Source organism: Gossypium hirsutum, chromosome A07, assembly GCF_007990345.1.
Source record: "Gossypium hirsutum isolate 1008001.06 chromosome A07, Gossypium_hirsutum_v2.1, whole genome shotgun sequence".
In the NCBI taxonomy this organism is placed as follows: Eukaryota; Viridiplantae; Streptophyta; class Magnoliopsida; order Malvales; family Malvaceae; genus Gossypium; species Gossypium hirsutum.
Window position 1 is genome coordinate 3,635,187 of NC_053430.1, and position 17,429 is coordinate 3,652,615.

Below are 17,429 nucleotides of genomic sequence, written 5' to 3' on the forward strand. Positions count from 1 at the left end.
TTATTAGAAATTAATAATATTTTTATTTTATACAATCTTTCTTCGTAAAAATACATATATTTTGTCTATTCAAACAAACACTTATAGATTGTGTTGGGATAACAATTTGGACATTTGTTTTAGAATTGCCTAAGTGCAATTCAAAGTTGACATTATTTTACTTTGATATTTATGGTGTGTTACTCAATCAAAAAATAAAAGAGGAGGAGGAAGGATCGACAGTCTCATCTCAAAGTATTATTCTTATCTCGTTATTTCTTTTACTTGAGGACCAAGCTTGGGCCTTTATTCTTAACGGATTTTTATATAGGCAGGCGAATAAATTGTTGAATTGGTCCCTTTGCTTCTACATATATTTTATTTCGAAATATAACCTTCTTCCTATTCATTTTCTTCATTCTGTTAAATTTTCTTTATTTTATATTTTTTTATTTTATTATTAATGCTATTGTTGATGGTTCTAATCATATCTATTTTTTTACACAATATTTAAAACTACTCATAGTCCCTTCTCAACTCATAAATACGAAGACAAAGTACTTCAGTGTACTCAAATTCACACCCTTTTACATTGACAATAACATTCATATCAATCAAACTAAGACTCAATCTACTATTACTATTTTTAATTTTAGAACCAGAATAATTTAATCTTTTAGACTTATAAAGCATAATCTTGGATGTAAGCAGCCATGTGTCGTGCATGATTGGGCTTCAGTTTTCACTAAGCCCATGACATTCAACACATTGGTATTGCTCTCACTCACATTCATTATTTTTCATATCTATTATTTCCCCATGTAAGTTTAATCCACCCATAAATCATATGTTTTAAAAGTATTGATTAGTAATTTGAAAATTAATAGATGAAAAGATATTGGATAGGATCTCAATCCTTGATCCATTGGTCTTGCCACTATTAGATCTAATTGAAGTTGTAGTAGCGTAAAAATTAACCAAGGAAACCAGATAGGGTGAAGTCAAAGAATATCTTTCTGGGGACTTATATGACAATTTTTCATTTAACTAGGGGTCAAGGTCCTGTCTCCTTTGGCTATGCTCTTCAGACCAATTAGAGATCCGTGCTATTCTTCTAGCTACGCCCCTGGAATCAATCAAAGATTTGTGATAGTAAGATTAGGTTCGACATTTTTTATTAAATGATATAATTGTAATTTTAATCCCTTTCAAATATTAATAATTTGATTTACTCTTTTTTATTTTTTGTTAAATGTTTTTTTTTTCATTTTTAGCTGCTTTCAAATATTAAAAATTTTGTTTAAGTTAATTTAATAAAAAAATTAACTTCAATTTCATTTTTTTTATTTTATTTCAATTTCGTCTAGAGGTATTCATGAGTCAGATTCAGATTGAGCCCGATTATGATATTAACACACTTTATGTTTATCCAAACTTGACTCAACTCAAAATACAGGCTTTAAATTTTGCCTAAGTCCACTCATTTTATTTTTAAAAAATTAAAACATATATTTATTATATATATATATATATTTTATATCTCAACATTCTTTTATTGCATATTATAAATTTAATTTTTTATGTGTTATGAATTATATAATATAAGACATTACAAACATAAAAAAAGATGAAATTAAATCTTTAAATATTCAAATCCAAGTCCAATTTATATTTTAAATAAACTTAATTTTTTTGTCCAAACATATTTTATAAACCTAATAATTTCATCGAAACATTTCAATTTTCCAAAACACCTTCAAATTGAGATGAATAGATTCGACAGAGTGGTAGAGATCAGACAAGTAAATCATGAAGATCACGTTTCTTTCAACAATGTCTGCATGCAGAGAAAGAGAGTCGGTTGTTTTAATTAGAAGGACAAGACGTCAATACCCCTCCTATGTCTCCTCTACCTTTGCCAAATTAGATTTTTCACTCTGCACCTACATTCATATATGTCTCTCTCAATTATACTAAAACATGCGTGTCTTAATTTCTTAAATAAGCAATGTTTTTACCCTTTATGTCCTATAGTTTTATTTGTATCATGTTACTATCATAGAGTTTTACTTTCTAATTGCACTAATATTAACATGTATTTATGATCATTGCATGCAATTAGGGGAGAATTTAGAGGTTGATAGGTTCCGGTACCTCTAAAAAAAAAAATTCTATTTTAGCATGTTAAAATTTTTGAATTAATAAAGATAAAATTGTACTTTAGTCCCCTAAAAATGATAAAATTTTGATTTAATCATTTAAAAATTATATTTTAACTATTGTAAAATTATAATTTAATTTCGATCCCCTAAAAAATTTTTTAGTTTCGCCGCTACATGCAACATAATTTTATTATTTCTAAATTTACTTTTGATATCATCTAAAAATTTATTTATCAGACAATACGTTTCAAAAATTTAACTCAGATTCCTTTTAATATTTTTTGTCTTCATATACCTCTTTTAATCTTAAACTTATTATTGTAAGAACTTTCACTTTCTCCACCGAACAAACAACATAAAAAATCATAAATTCGGAAAAAAAATAAAAATTAATACCTAAAAAAAAACACTAAGACTATCTTTAGGTTTCTTCTCAATATGCTCTCCCAAACTTTTACTACTAGTTGAACTTGAAACAACACAACTCCATAATAAAAGTTTAAAGTAGAAATAAAATCATTTTGGTTGTAGAATCATAAGAAGAACTAATACTATGAAGGAATATTGATGAATAAGAAGAAGATCCTCTCAGTAATTTTCCACAGATTTTTTGAACTGTGTTTGATTTCAGTACTGTTGCATGGTGAAAGGCTTTAGCTTTTTTTCTTGATACAGTTCAAGAAAGCTGTGGAAAACCACAAAGAGAACCATAGCTGCTGCATGCAAGCATCTGATCACCTAACCATATCTCAGATTGAGAAGAATTTGGTAGATGAAAGGCAAGAGAAGAGAAGAGAAGAGAAGAAGTGCAAGTGGGAGAAATGAAAAAGCAGAGGGCTAACCGAGTAGTATTATTGTGATGTGAAAACTGAATATATACACACACACATATACATAAAGAGAACCCTTCATTTTCAAAGGCTATTCCATTTGTATTATACTTACAGTTACGTATGAGATGTAACATTAATGGCTTTACCTTTTGGAGCTTAAAATTGTAAAATGATGTGATCTTTAAGTAATTTTCTTGATGTGTTACTGATTTTATATTAGATATGTTTACACTATATCAAATTTAAATTTGTTCTAATTTTGTCAATGAGAAATGAAATGGTATGCCCTTGGGTCCTCAATGGCTCAGGTATAGGGGCAAAATCAGAAAATTTTTTAAGGGACAAAATTAAAATTATAATCTTTACGATAATAAAAATGTAATTTTACTATTTTAATAGTCTCTATGTTTAAAATTTTTAAAGGATTAAATTAAATTTTTATCATTTTTAGAAGACGACAAAGTATAATTTTACCTTTACTAATTTAAATTTTTAAAAATTTCAAATGGCCTAAATGGCAAAAGAATTCATTTTAGGGGGTCGGGCCCCTGCCAACCCCTCGGTTTTGCCCCTACTAATGTTCTAATCTTACAATCTTAGCTTCTTTCCAAGATTTATTTTGGGTTTTATTAATAGGTGCAATGGTAAAGAACATTGTATTTTCAAGGGGAAAATTTAAGTTCAAACCCTAGAAAAAAGGTGAATACAAGGGGTATGTAGGGTCCTTGACCCCAAAAATGGAAAATTGAAGTTCTAGTCCCTTATAAATGATTATATTATAAATTAATATAAGGTAAAATTGTACTTCTCCCCAAAAAATGAAAAAAATTCTATTTAGTCCCTTCAAAAATAATGAAATCATAAATTAATATTTTGACATCTCAAAATTTTATAATTCAAATTTGGCCTCTCTAATTTTTTTTTGAAAATGATGTTGTTGGAAAGAACAACCATGAACTCGGAAATGATTAGTCTTCATAGACCGTAAGACAAATATGAAGGATACATTAATTATATAAAAAATATATTAGGATTTATTGGCTATGACTCATTAATAAATGTTTGGGATAAATGTCAAAAGCTATACATGAACTTTGACTTAATGTATAATTTTATACATGAAATCTTAATTTAATCAAAATCTCACAAAGTATTAACACAATTAATGATATAGCATTGTTTTATATTTATATATTGCATACACAAATAATTATATTTATCCAATATAAAAATAAATCAATGTATTTATTTAAATGTGTATGATTAAATCAAAATTGTATCAAATCAAAGTTCATGTATCAAATAGCACATTGAATAAAAATTTATGTATAATTTTGAAATTTATCTCTAAATATTTTCTCTTACTTTTTTTTTAATGTCCCATCCAATTTGGTAACTATCAAGATTTGTTATGATCTAGTTTTGGTTATATTTTGGTATTGTGCTCTTTTTTCTTTTTTTTTCTTTTTTTTTACAGTGATGATTTGAATTCGAATCCAAACTATTCATAGGGTAAATGAACACCCGATTAATAGGTCAAACTTTGAGCTCAATCTAATTGTGTCTTGGGTCGATTTGATTCTAATTATAGTTTATTCCAACATGTATGATTTGTTATTGTACCTATACATATACTTATGATTGTCCTTGTAAACTAAAAAATAAAAGAGTCTAATTTTGTTATTGTATATATTGAACTTATAATTAATCATGTCAAATCATTTACTCTATACATATATATTAAACTTCTGACTAAAGGTGGATTTGGATGGGTGATAGGATGCAATATAGTGTGTTTAATTTTTTTTATCTCACGCTACATTATCTAATTTTACTATCACCGCTATTTTTATATTAACCACAAGTAAACGCATTTTCTATCAAAATCCACCCTAAATTAATATCACAAATCAATTGAATGCTGACTCAAAATAGATGAACAAAAACTTAATCATAATACACAATAAAATTTAACCATTTAACATGCTGAAAGGGCGTGCGTTGCGGTTTGCATCAGAAGGTCCCTCGGGCGTTTCGCAAATGAAAAGGATGGTACGTGTGGTCAGATGGGTGGGGAAAATATACATATGTATAACTGCTCTGAGCCCATGACGTAGTACTTCATGTGGACTTGTTGTCACCTCTCATAACCCATTTATCAAACCATCAAACCCTTCTTCACCTTTCGGCCATACTTTTTGCTTTCTAATTTTTATTATACTACCATATTATTATGTCATCAAAACAAAACATCTAGCAAATGTCAAGAAACTTTTTTATATCCTTATCTATATCAATTTCCATAAGTATCTATAATATAATTATATTTCTATAAGTGTTTGATAAACCATTGGATTTCTTTTATTTCATTAAAAATTTAAATTTTTAATATTTTATTTTTTAAATGTGTTTAATAATCATTTTAAAATTTTCAACAAAAAAATATTGAATAAAATAAGTAGGTAAGTTAACTGCTTATCACTTATATCTCATCTAATTACTTAGTAATAACATAAGGAAAAGCTTATTTATTACATGAGTATTAAATTGGCTCCTTAATACATAATGAATAGTTATCACAATGTTCGATAGACATTTTAAATTTATGTAATACATGTATTTTACCACATTTGATTAAAGTTTTTTAACATAATATTAATGTATTAAGTTGATTTTATTTTATTAAAAGTTTGAAATAAATTATCTTTTTCTTAAATGAAATATTCAAATTAATATATTTATATTTCATCCAAAGCTATTTAAAATAATGCAAAATATTATATCAATAAGATTAAAATTCAAAAAAAATCAATATTTATTTTTATCAACCAACATAATTACATTCAATACTTATATTTACTAATTTACCAAATAATTTTATAATATAAAATCAACACTTATAAAATTTAGCAATAAAAATTTAGTACTTAATTTTTCAGCACTTAAATTTTTTGTTTATCAAAAACACCCTAAATTAAATATATAAATATCTATTAATACACGTTTAAAAGAAGGCTTAATTGAACCCCATATGATGGCCTGATGGTAAAAGGTGTTCATTGCCCTAGGTGTGGCCTGGGTTCAAGTCGTGTTTTTTGTTCATTTAGATCAAATTCGAATCTTGAAGTCGACTTTGTTGAGAGGAAATGATTTTGAGTTTAAGGAAATAGGAAATGAAAAAGGTTGTGTAGATATTTGCGCAATTTGGGTATGGATCTTTGGAAAGCATCTAAACGATTTATATATTATTTTTAAAAAACAAAATATTGCATGTTCACATTTTGGCGATTTGATAAGTTAGAGATCATCTGGTATATAACTTTAATTTTGATGGAATATGAGTGCAAATTTTTTTCACTAGGGTGCAAATTCAGACAGTAAATGTAGTTGTTTTTATTTTAATAACAACTGAAGTAAATCAAATTTAAAACACCTAGACTTTAAATTCTTGGTTGTTAAAAAAGAGTTCAGAGTGGTTAGGTGTCTATAAAGCATTTTGGGACAAACTCCATGATTATGGATCCACTTACTAAGGGTTTACTATTCAAGATTTTTTTTATGAGCACACTGCTCATATGAGTGTGATGTCATTTAGGGATATTCGATTTTAGTGGAAGTTTGTAATTTATATGCTTTTCTATCATAGACAAATTTTTACTTATTTTAGTTTGCAGATATTTTAAGGTTATTCTCTGCAAAAATAAAGTTTATTTGATATATTAACACTCTAACTTTAGTAAGGTTTGATCTCACTAAAGTTTAAAGAGGATCAGTTGAAAATAGACATGTTTAGATCATATTACATATAATTTCCATACTACACATCCATACTTGATCTATTTCATTTGGTTGTGTTAATATATGTGATCATAGATGAATTTAGTTATGATATATGTAATGAAAGTTGCATTGGATCTATGTTAACATAATTAATGGATGTTCAGAATACCTTTTGGTTATGATAATAAATTTTTGAGCTTGTAAGGCTTTATAATGACATGTAATTAAAAGATAATTATAATATATATATATGTGTGTGTGTGGGATTCAAGTGAGAGATTGTTAGATAATATGGACATCGCATGTATATTATAAGAATAATTACATGTTATTATTTACTATCATAACAAGTTAACCTAAATTAAAAGTGATCTAATATAGTTGAGGCTTATTAGGCTTTAGTTATTAAATAAATTATGGATCAAATATGTGTAGATACTCTAGTCATTAATTTCTCATTGATGGTGGGCTGATTAGAAATCAAGATTAATGTGCAAAAGTATTAAATTACGATTATGGTCCCCAAATTAGACATATGTAACTTATCTGACATCCCATATTCAAAAAAGAGAGAGTTACCTTCTCTATTGAATGTATTTATATGTTTTACATTTAGTTAATTATATTCAACCGATAAATTTATATTGAAAGTTGAATAATAAAAATACTTAACTTATTTTCTTTTATATTAATATTATAAAAAAATATATGTTTTTATTATAAATTTTGGAAATATTATATTGATATGATTATTTTGTTAACTTAAGTTGTCTATTTGTTTAAAATGGAAATTACAATGGAAGTGTTAGATTGCAGTGACCACTATGGCTTGGTACTGCGAAAACTGTACAAACAAAAACTCAAAGAACAAGTGATTCCCTACGTCTACAGAGCCTAGCTCACTGAGTAATTCCACTATCTTTTATCCACAGTAAAACAAGTTATTCACATTCTATTATTTTTCAATTACAGAGATCTCACAATTATACCTAAAGACTAGAATGCTCACCTCCAAATCCCCCTTGAGAACTTGGGCAGTAAATACTCTACAAAATTTACAATAATAGTGTGCACTCTCTCACAAGATAGCTCTACAATGAACATATTAGAATGCACCCAATAAGGTTTCCTATAAAACTTATACAAGCCTCCAAATATAAATCAATTTTGGCTTGCTAAAATAGAATCTAAGTGGATATAAAGTAACTATTTGAGAATAGCTATTACATCAATGACAATCAAAATAAAGTCACTCAAAGATATAGTCTCCAAAATCAACAGCACTATCTCGATCATATCTCCACATTCCAAGGGCTTAATTGATTCAAACGAATTCAATCCAATCTTCAAATGCCAAAAATTAGTTTTCATATATGGACCAAAAAAATCTTCAATAAAACAACACATAACCAGGTCCAGCATTTTCTTCATTAAATTGTCAAACTAGATAATACAAGTTTTTGACCACTTTAGTGGTAGTTTACGGTTGGCACTGTTGAGTACTACTCAATAACTTTCTACTCATTGTGTCTCAACAATTATAATAATAGAAATGTCAATTATTAAATTGAAAAAATTTAGATTTGACATATTATATTGAAATGATTATAATAAATAGCTACGTTTGACTAACAAACAAATTAATTTATGAAAAACAATTATAATTAACGGTAACAAGAACAATTTTACTATAAAAAACAATAATAATAAAATTAATTTTAAAAAATCTTATAAATTGTAATAAACATATAATAATTAAGTAATGTTTAAAATAAATTATCTAATAACATTGAAAAAGTTTATCCAAATTAGAAATAAATACTTCAAACGAGAGTGCCGAATAAATAATGTAAATATGCTTGATTATTTCCATTTTTAGTTATGATATATGTCCTATATGTGGAACTAGTTTTAGTGAGACATGTTAGGTAAGTTGTGTCATTTGTATCCAATAAAGGTAAATTATTTTATTAATTTTATAAAAAATTAAAATAAAATTTCATTATGTAACATTAATATAATGAAACAAAGGTCCCCATATATATCACATGTATTCGGAAAACCTATGATCGACATGCATCTCTCCAAACTATGTAGCCACCACTCAAATAGCTTCCTTTCATTGTCAAGTTAAATGGTCATATAACCATTAATCCTTGCCTATTTAAAGTTTTACAATTACAAGTTGATTGAATCTTACCTCGATTAACATGAATATTATTATTAATATAAGAGAATATGGATTCGAATGTACTGAAGCGCATTATCATCCTATTTATGAGTTGGGAAGGGATTATAAATAATCTTAAATATTGTATAAAAAAAACATATATAATTGTTAAAAAAATTACAATTACAAAACTAAATATATTAGATACTTTTTTTGTATAATGCTATAAGAAAAGAATAGAAAAATGCAAACTATTGGTAAAAGTATCATGAAGACTTTTGTATTGAAAGTTGGATTACGTTTTTCTCTCTTTACTCAAAGAATAAGTAAATTGATCTTTTTGTTAAAAAAATCATTCATTTCTATTGTTAAAAATTGCGTGGCAAGTCACATGTCATTATTTGGTTATTTCGTCAATTATGCCAATTTTTATAACAATACAAATGAATGAATTTTTTAACAAAAAGAACCAATTGACTCTTCGATATAATGTACAAGGATTAATTTATCAATTTTTTAGTAGAAGGGACAAAATGCAATCTGACTCTTAATATAAGAACCTCTATGATACTTTTAGCGCAAATTATTTATGGTGAGGAGAACAATTCCAATTTATTTATAATAAATTATTTGTTGCTGGACCTCAACTTAAAAAGCATGTTACAAGTTGTTTATGTAGCTTCAAAAGAAGATATTATTTGTATTTATACTGATATTGAGATCCTAATTAGTTTGATGGTATAGTCAATGTCTCCCCCCAATTTGATAATTAATTAACTGAGTTTTCGCAAACATGAAATTCTGCCTCAAGAAATGATAATAATTAAGCAAAATCAAACTTGACATTAATTGAGAACAAACAACATTAATCAAACATTACATTAGGCTGAGGTAATTGAACCGACATGCCTAGTTATTGAACTAGAACAAATATTACAACGACAATTGTTGAATGGCAAAAGAAAAACCCTAATATCCAACTTGAAAAACCAACAAGAAACACTAGAAATGAAAGTAACTTAGACCAAACTTTAGCCAACAACATGATAATATATCTTTTTTATTCACATTTGAAGCCTGGAGGAACCTCCTTCTGACATGCACTAAGGATTAGACTAAGAGAAACTGGGATGTTGAGGTTGATTCCAAGTACATTGGCTTTAATGGCAGTGCAAAGGCAAAGGGCAGCTTCCAAATCAGCCAATCCTTGAAGCAAAGCACAGCATTTGCTGGAAGGAGGGGTTCCAACAATCACGTTGACAAGTCCAAGCACGTCAGCACAGACACCGAGCTTCAATGTGTCCTTAGGGCAAGAAGGTGGAGGGCATGGTGGAGGTTTGGGTTTGCATGAATTGCAAGCAGTGGTGAATGTTGAGTGGAAAAGAAGAGTGAAGAGCAGAAAGAGGGCACAGAGTTTGTAGGAAGCCATTGCAGGCAGGCAGGCAGGCAGGCAGAAGCAGAAGTGAACTGTAGATATGGAAGGAGTCAGTGGGTAATTGTAGCACCAGAAGTAGCTTCTTTAAAGGAAATTTCTGAGGTGGCTGTTTAAGGGAATCTGATTGAGTGGAAGAGAGTGAAAATGGATGATATAATTTAGCAGTTGGATTTTATTTTATTTTTGTAAGCTTCTGGGTAATGAAATATATGGACAGGCTTTCAGTCAAATGGAAAAATATGCGTTCATTAGCGGTGCTCTAAGTGGACGCAAATGGAAAAATACTGTACTGTAGATTTTACTCTTTCTTCCTTTTATTTTCATTGTCTTTATATACCAAATTGGTACCACCCATCCAAAGAGTAAATTAAATTACAGTATTCTCTCTTCCGTGGATTCAGCACTGTACAGTCTGGATTGTTGTGAAATTTTGATGCTTATTTTTACATCTCACCTATGACGCATGTTTGTCTAAATTTCGTCTCATTCGAAATATAAAATTAAAATTTTATTATTCGTTTATATTTATAAAAAATTCATTTAAACTTATTTTTTAAAATTCTTAAAAAATATATTATTTTAATATTTGATAATTTGATATATTTTTATTTATTGAATTTTTTTATATAGTTATCTTAACACTATCTTAATATTTATATTAGAATAGTATTATATATTTAGTATAAATTTATTTTTTAATGTATTATAAATTACATAATATATAAAAATAACATAAATATAAAATATTATACACTTTAAAACGGATTAGATCGGGCTCAGACTTTGAATGTTTAAGCCCAAACCCAATCCATATTTCAGACTGGCCTAATTTTTTTGTCTAAACCTATTTCTTGAGCCTAATATTTTTACCCGAACCCTTTCAAATTTTAGACAAATCTTCAGACTTAAACAGATAATCCGCCTCATAAACAGGTTACATTTATGAATATTTAATTTTACATTCTAAAATAATAGTATAATGTTTGTATGAAAAAAAAATTATTTTGAGTCGGTATGGGGCGATATCATCTCTTCTTCAAATGATTTTACTTTCATTTTAATAATTTGAAACTTTTTACAATTTTACCTCTCTTTTTTTTTCATAAATCAAGATGAAATAACAATAAAATTAGTGGTGGAGAGAAGAGATTTTTAAGCTGTTTTTTTACTCGTTTTTAGGCTTTGTTCTCTTTCTTTATAAAAAAATAAAAATTGGTGAATCAAAATTCTCTAATTTTTAATATATTCTTTCATATAACACAACAATTTAATGTTGTGTGTCCATTATAATTACATATTGTCTATTAATTACATATACTAGAGAAACGTATTTATGTATTGTCGAAACCATCCCTCGAATTAAAAATTTTGAATTTCGAAATTTTTGTTTTAATAAAAAAATGGGGGAATCGACTATTTGGGAAATAGAAATATGGAGTCGCCACCGATCTTTTGTTTTGGTGTGATCGGGTCACCTAAGGATTTGATTATTTTAATAAAATGTTTTGGTTTACTAGAATAACGATTTTGGTTCCACCCAATGATAGCTCCTAAGGTTCACTATATGTGGTTTAGTTCTAGGAAAAGAGGTACCCGAACCAGCAGATTCCTCAATCCTCACCCATTATAGGCTCATATAGATCGAGTTTGGTTCGAGGGGATACATTTCCCTATGACCATGCGGAGATGAAAATCTCACGAAATCATAGGTAGGGATGTACCCCGGAAGCAATCCATTAGCCCATGCGGAGGTGAAAACCTCACGAAAGCGTAGTTTCTTACTCCCACTTAGAAGGTGCGACCACGGTGGTCATGCAATGAAATGCAATACTATTATACAAGACCCGCACCAAAACAATCATACAATCGAATGCAATCGAAAGATACATGATTCTTAAAATACATTTTCGGTTTTTGACAAAAGGACAGTAAATAATCAATTTTCATGGCTCGACTCTCAAGTCCCCAGCGGAGTCGCCAAGCTGTCGAAACCATCCCTCGAATTAAAAATTTTGAATTTCAAAATTTTTGTTTTAATAAAAAAACGGGGGAATCGACTATTTGGGAAATAGAAATATGGAGTCGCCACCGATCTTTTGTTTTGGTGTGATCGGGTCACCTAAGGATTTGGTTATTTTAATAAAATGTTTTGGTTTACTAGAATAACGATTTTGGTCTACGAAAATATGAGAAAATGGGCTCAGGAGTCGGTTACGAATGAGAAAGGATTAGCACCCTCACTACGCCCAAAATTGGTACCAAATCGATTAAATACTGTCCTTAGGTCTAAGATAAAAAATGTTTTTGAAATGTGGTTCTTATCAATAACGTTTAAATAACCGAGTGGGTTACCAAAATCTTCTTGTTTCGACGTCCGAAAGCCTACAATTTTGAAATTAACAAAGGGATGCCCAACTGTTTGGTCCAACGAAAAATCGAAACCCAGTACAGTAGGGTACGATTCCTCGAATTTCTGAATATTGACCATTGCCTTACTTCATAAAATACGCGTGAAATTCTGAGGAGATATTCGATTATTTCGGGCAAATGAAAAAGCGCAACCCAGCACGATAGGACTCGATTCTCAAAACGCCAAATATCAAATATCATCTTCGTTTTTAAGTATTTATATATTTTTTTAAAACATGAGTGAGAATACAAAAGAATATTCGATCATTCTGAACAAACGAGAAATCACAACCCAGCACGATAGGGTATGATTCTCGAATTGTCAAACACCGAATATCGCTTTCGTTTTAAATAATTTTTTAAAATATATGAATGAATTTTTGAAGGGATACTCGATCATTTTAAGCAAACGCGAAATTGCAACCCAACACGTTAAGGCACTATTCCGCGAATTGCAAAATATCGAATTTCGCCTTCGTTTTAAAGAATTCTTTTAAAAGGCATGAGGGAAATCTTGAAGGGACATTCGATTATTTTGCACAAACGCGAAATTGCCACCCAACACGTTAGGGCACTATTCCGCGGATTGCCAAATATCGGATTTCACCTTCGTTTTAAAGAAAATTGTTTTAAATGGATACTTATAAAACTAGCTTAAAACATATTAATGCATTTTGAAATGAGACGAAATTGATTATAAAGATTTGAATTTTATAAAACCACATTTCGAAAACCAAACGGAAGACAATGAGTGAGGTAATATGCATGTACGAGATGTGATCAACTAACGTACTAATAATCAAAAACTAGCTAACTTAAAAACGTAATCCGATTGCAATAATATATGGAGAATAGCTACTATGAAACAATGAATAAATGGATAATGCCACGATAACATACATGGGAAATAAAATGATTAACATTAGATATACGAAACAAAATGCAAATTAAAGAAGCAATATGGCATAAAACCATTCTAAAGTAACGACGAATAAAATGGTACTTAAAACGTGGGTTAACAAGCTTTAAAAAAAAATAGGGGTATACATATAGAAAAATATTTATATAAAGTTATATGAAAATAATAAAGTATACCATAGTAAAATAATTTAATATGTACTATATATATACATGTGAAGAAATGTTAGAAATAATTGTATGTCAAGATATCATTCAATTAAAATATGAATTATAGAATTAAACACAGCTTATATAAAAAAAACACAATTATATGAGTTTATTTAAAAAAATATATGTATAAGAATATCTTAGCTTTAATAATGAATAAAAATTAAATATAAGTTCTAAATATATGTTTAATAATAACTTAAATAATACACAAAATGTGTGGGATTTTCCTTTTGAATAAGAAAAATGTATAAAATATGTGAATAAATCTAAGAGAAATTATATGTATAAAAATACCAATGCTTAAAAATGTACTTAAATTATATATACTAATAATTTTTGTATATGTATAGTTAAAATTTAATTAATGTATATAACGTATGATTTTATTTTAGAAAACAAATATATATATATCATGTGGACACACAAAAAAGGTTAAATATGTGCATAATAATTTAATGTTAATAATGTTCATGGAATAAAACCAATTATTATGAAGTATATACACGTATATTAACACATAAAATATTATATAAAATGATGTACAGCAATATGAAAATTCAATTACCTTAATTTACAACAAATAAATAACCAATAACAAATGAAACAATTAATATGAACATTGCAAATAATATAAAGAAAAAAAACAATAATCAATAATACAAAATAAATATTGACATATTAATAAAACAACTCAAAATATACAAAATAAATAAACTCAAATCCAAAACTATAACTGAAATCTAATGAATTATTTAAAAAAAAATTTAAAGTAGAAATAACGAATACTCCATAATGAAAACATGTTGCAAATAATAAATGGATCCACATTTAACATGCATGAATTCACAGGGATTAATATTGCAATTATCCCCGATCCTGAAACCTGCATGGAAACATGGGCTAAAATGCAACATTAAGTAAAACTTTAGGGAAGATTTTTAAGAAAATAAAACCAATTAGGCGCAAAAAGGAGTTAATAGTAATGCAGCGTGATTGGGAAGGGCTTTCTACATAAATATGGCTTTTTAGGCGCTTTAGCACAGTCCTGGGTTCCCAAACGGGTTGAGGCGCGGGTTCTCCCCTCCTCTCATACGGCACCGTTTCAAAATTAGGTCATTTAAGACCCTTTTTCTTTCTGCATCTTCCCTAAAACACAGTCCCAATTGTAGCCGAGAAACACAGCCTGGGAACTAAGTTTCTTGGTTTTTTTGGCAGCCGAATCACCATTACTTTGGTGACCATCTACATGCAAAAAGTACCCGTTTTCCCTGTTGAAGACACTTGAACAAGTTTTAAAAGGGTTTAGTAAGTATCTTTCTCCTCTCCTTCTTTGTTTGAATGAAATATTCGAATCTCTCATTATTTTTTTTTTAAAAAATGGATGCAGATTTGTAAAGTAAAATGCTACTTGACCTCTCGCCATTATATCCGCATAGCAGAAATATTTGTGGCTTTCATCGGTTTTTAGTTGTATGTAATAACAATGAGTAAATTAAGAAGAAAATAAAAAATCGGAAGAAAAAAGCGAAAAGTATGAAATCACCTCTGATCTTTGTATTCAATCTCTGTATATTTTTTCCTTTTTTTTCTTTTTACAACTGATTCGCTGCTTCGCTTTTATAGCCGAAGAGAAAAAAGAAAGAAAAAATGGAAAATAAATTCCAAATACAATTCTCGTTCCCTTCCATTTGTTGTTCTGCCATTTTTGTTTGTATTTGCTGTTGTGTTTGTACTTCTTGCAGGTATAGGGTGCGTTGGCATCGTACGGAGACTGTGCTGGTGTACGAGGGCTGTTGACGTGGTTGCTGGAGGGGTTGTACGGCGCCTGGAGGTTGCGGAGGGCTGCTACGGCACAAAGGGGAAAGCTGCTAGGGTTTCTCGGTTTAGACATTGGGCCTATTGGGCCTTGAAGCTTTGGACTGTTTTGTAAATGGGCTAGGGTATTAATTTTAGTGGGCTGTTTGGGCTTGTAATAGGTCACTAACTAAATGGACCTTATTTTATTTATTTATTTATTTGTATATATTTTATATGTATATATGTGATTGGGGTTTTAGCGAGCCCGGCTAAAATTGGTCATTACATGTATTAATAAAATAAAATACTGAATTTTAAAAAGTTGACTGATTTTGCCTTCTGAATTTTTAAAAGTTAGAAATTCAACTTTACTTATCAACAATTATAAAATTGGAAATTAACTCGTTACACAAATCGAAAATTTTTTATATCTAGGTTTAAGTCTCTTTACTAAGACTTTTTTCTTGAAAAGTTAGATGTAAATTGAACAACAATATTTTACTTATAACAGTTCTGCACTGAAATAGGTCTCACACGAATAAACCTTTTTATTAAATAGATCTTTAATGGGTTGCGCAAATACAATTAATGTAAACATCTAATTCCTTGAAAATAACCTACAACTAAACTTTTAATATAGAATAAAGTGATAGAGATATTCTTGATACGAACATCTTTTTGAGTTCAAATCTCTTCAAATTTAGAAAGTTCAATCACATTGAAAGTCTTTATAACATCTTTGTTTGACTTGATTTTCCATATTTTGTTATCACTGAAGTGTTGTTAAAAATTCCCCAACAATTTTTATAAAAAAATACCAAGCAAATATGATGAATTTTATTGGTTTGTCACTTACAATTATAATTACGTTTGACTCATGTAAGTCATATGTTTTTAAGTAATTTTTAATTCTAAACATCATGCGATGACTTAATTGTCAAGGTATTTATTGTTCTAAGTGTAGCATAGATTTAAATTAAAGTTTTTTTTTATAATTCACCAAATAATAAAATTTGGTATTATAACCAAATAAAATACGATTGTATCTAAAATAAATCAACTTACAATAGAATGAACTATTCACATTTTATAAAAAAAAAAAACAACGCGTGATCTAAAATATAAATACGAAGAAAAGGTGCTGTGATTTTTCCCCCCTATCAAATGGATTCCAGCTCTTGGGGATTGCGACAATAAACATGAAACGTTTCTTGTCAACTTGTCGTGTTTTGTCTGGTATTGATTCATATATATTTTTCAATAATTGATACCGTTTGTTGTATGCAGGGATAGCATCACATGCAAGCAAATATCATTGCCGGACCAAAGGATGTTGATTGAAATGGCGGGTGAAATGGTGGGTGCCTCCACCTTGATTGAACGTTTAAGCCCCTGTTTCGGTGCCTAAGACGTCTATATTTAGGCTTGTTGAAGTCGGAAAGTCTTTAAAATGTTATTCTCCGAATAATTAATTGAATTGTCGAAAATATTATTTTTAGAGTGTCTATACTCGATTTTAGTTTCAATTTTTTGTCTCCCTATTCTAATAGGAATCTTAAAGGATTTATGAAGTTTAGTGAGAGCAGCCAATCAATTAAGGAAATATTTTTAGCAATTTAATCTCAATGGAATCTGAACACATAACCTTTGATTTTTTATTAAACTCCGTGGACCTTGCAGCGACGTAAAAATTTTGGTTTGGGATCGCTAAATTGTGGCGATTTATTAGGAAA

At 28.6% G+C, this 17,429-nt stretch overlaps 1 protein-coding gene and 1 long non-coding RNA gene across 2 annotated transcripts; one reads left to right on the forward strand and one right to left on the reverse strand.

Annotated features, from left to right (window-relative positions):
- Positions 1-9,747: 9,747 nt before the first annotated feature.
- Positions 9,748-10,607, reverse strand: LOC107953769 (14 kDa proline-rich protein DC2.15). Its single transcript, XM_016889168.2, has one exon. It carries the CDS (start codon positions 10,351-10,353, stop codon positions 9,985-9,987), a length of 369 nt encoding a protein of 122 aa, XP_016744657.2. The 5' UTR covers positions 10,354-10,607; the 3' UTR covers positions 9,748-9,984.
- A 4,198-nt stretch (positions 10,608-14,805) lies between these two features.
- On the forward strand, positions 14,806-16,017 carry LOC107944219 (uncharacterized). The gene is made up of 2 exons (XR_001696174.2): positions 14,806-15,204; positions 15,287-16,017. It is a non-coding gene; the product is annotated as an uncharacterized lncRNA (long non-coding RNA).
- The last annotated feature ends 1,412 nt before the right edge of the window (positions 16,018-17,429 follow it).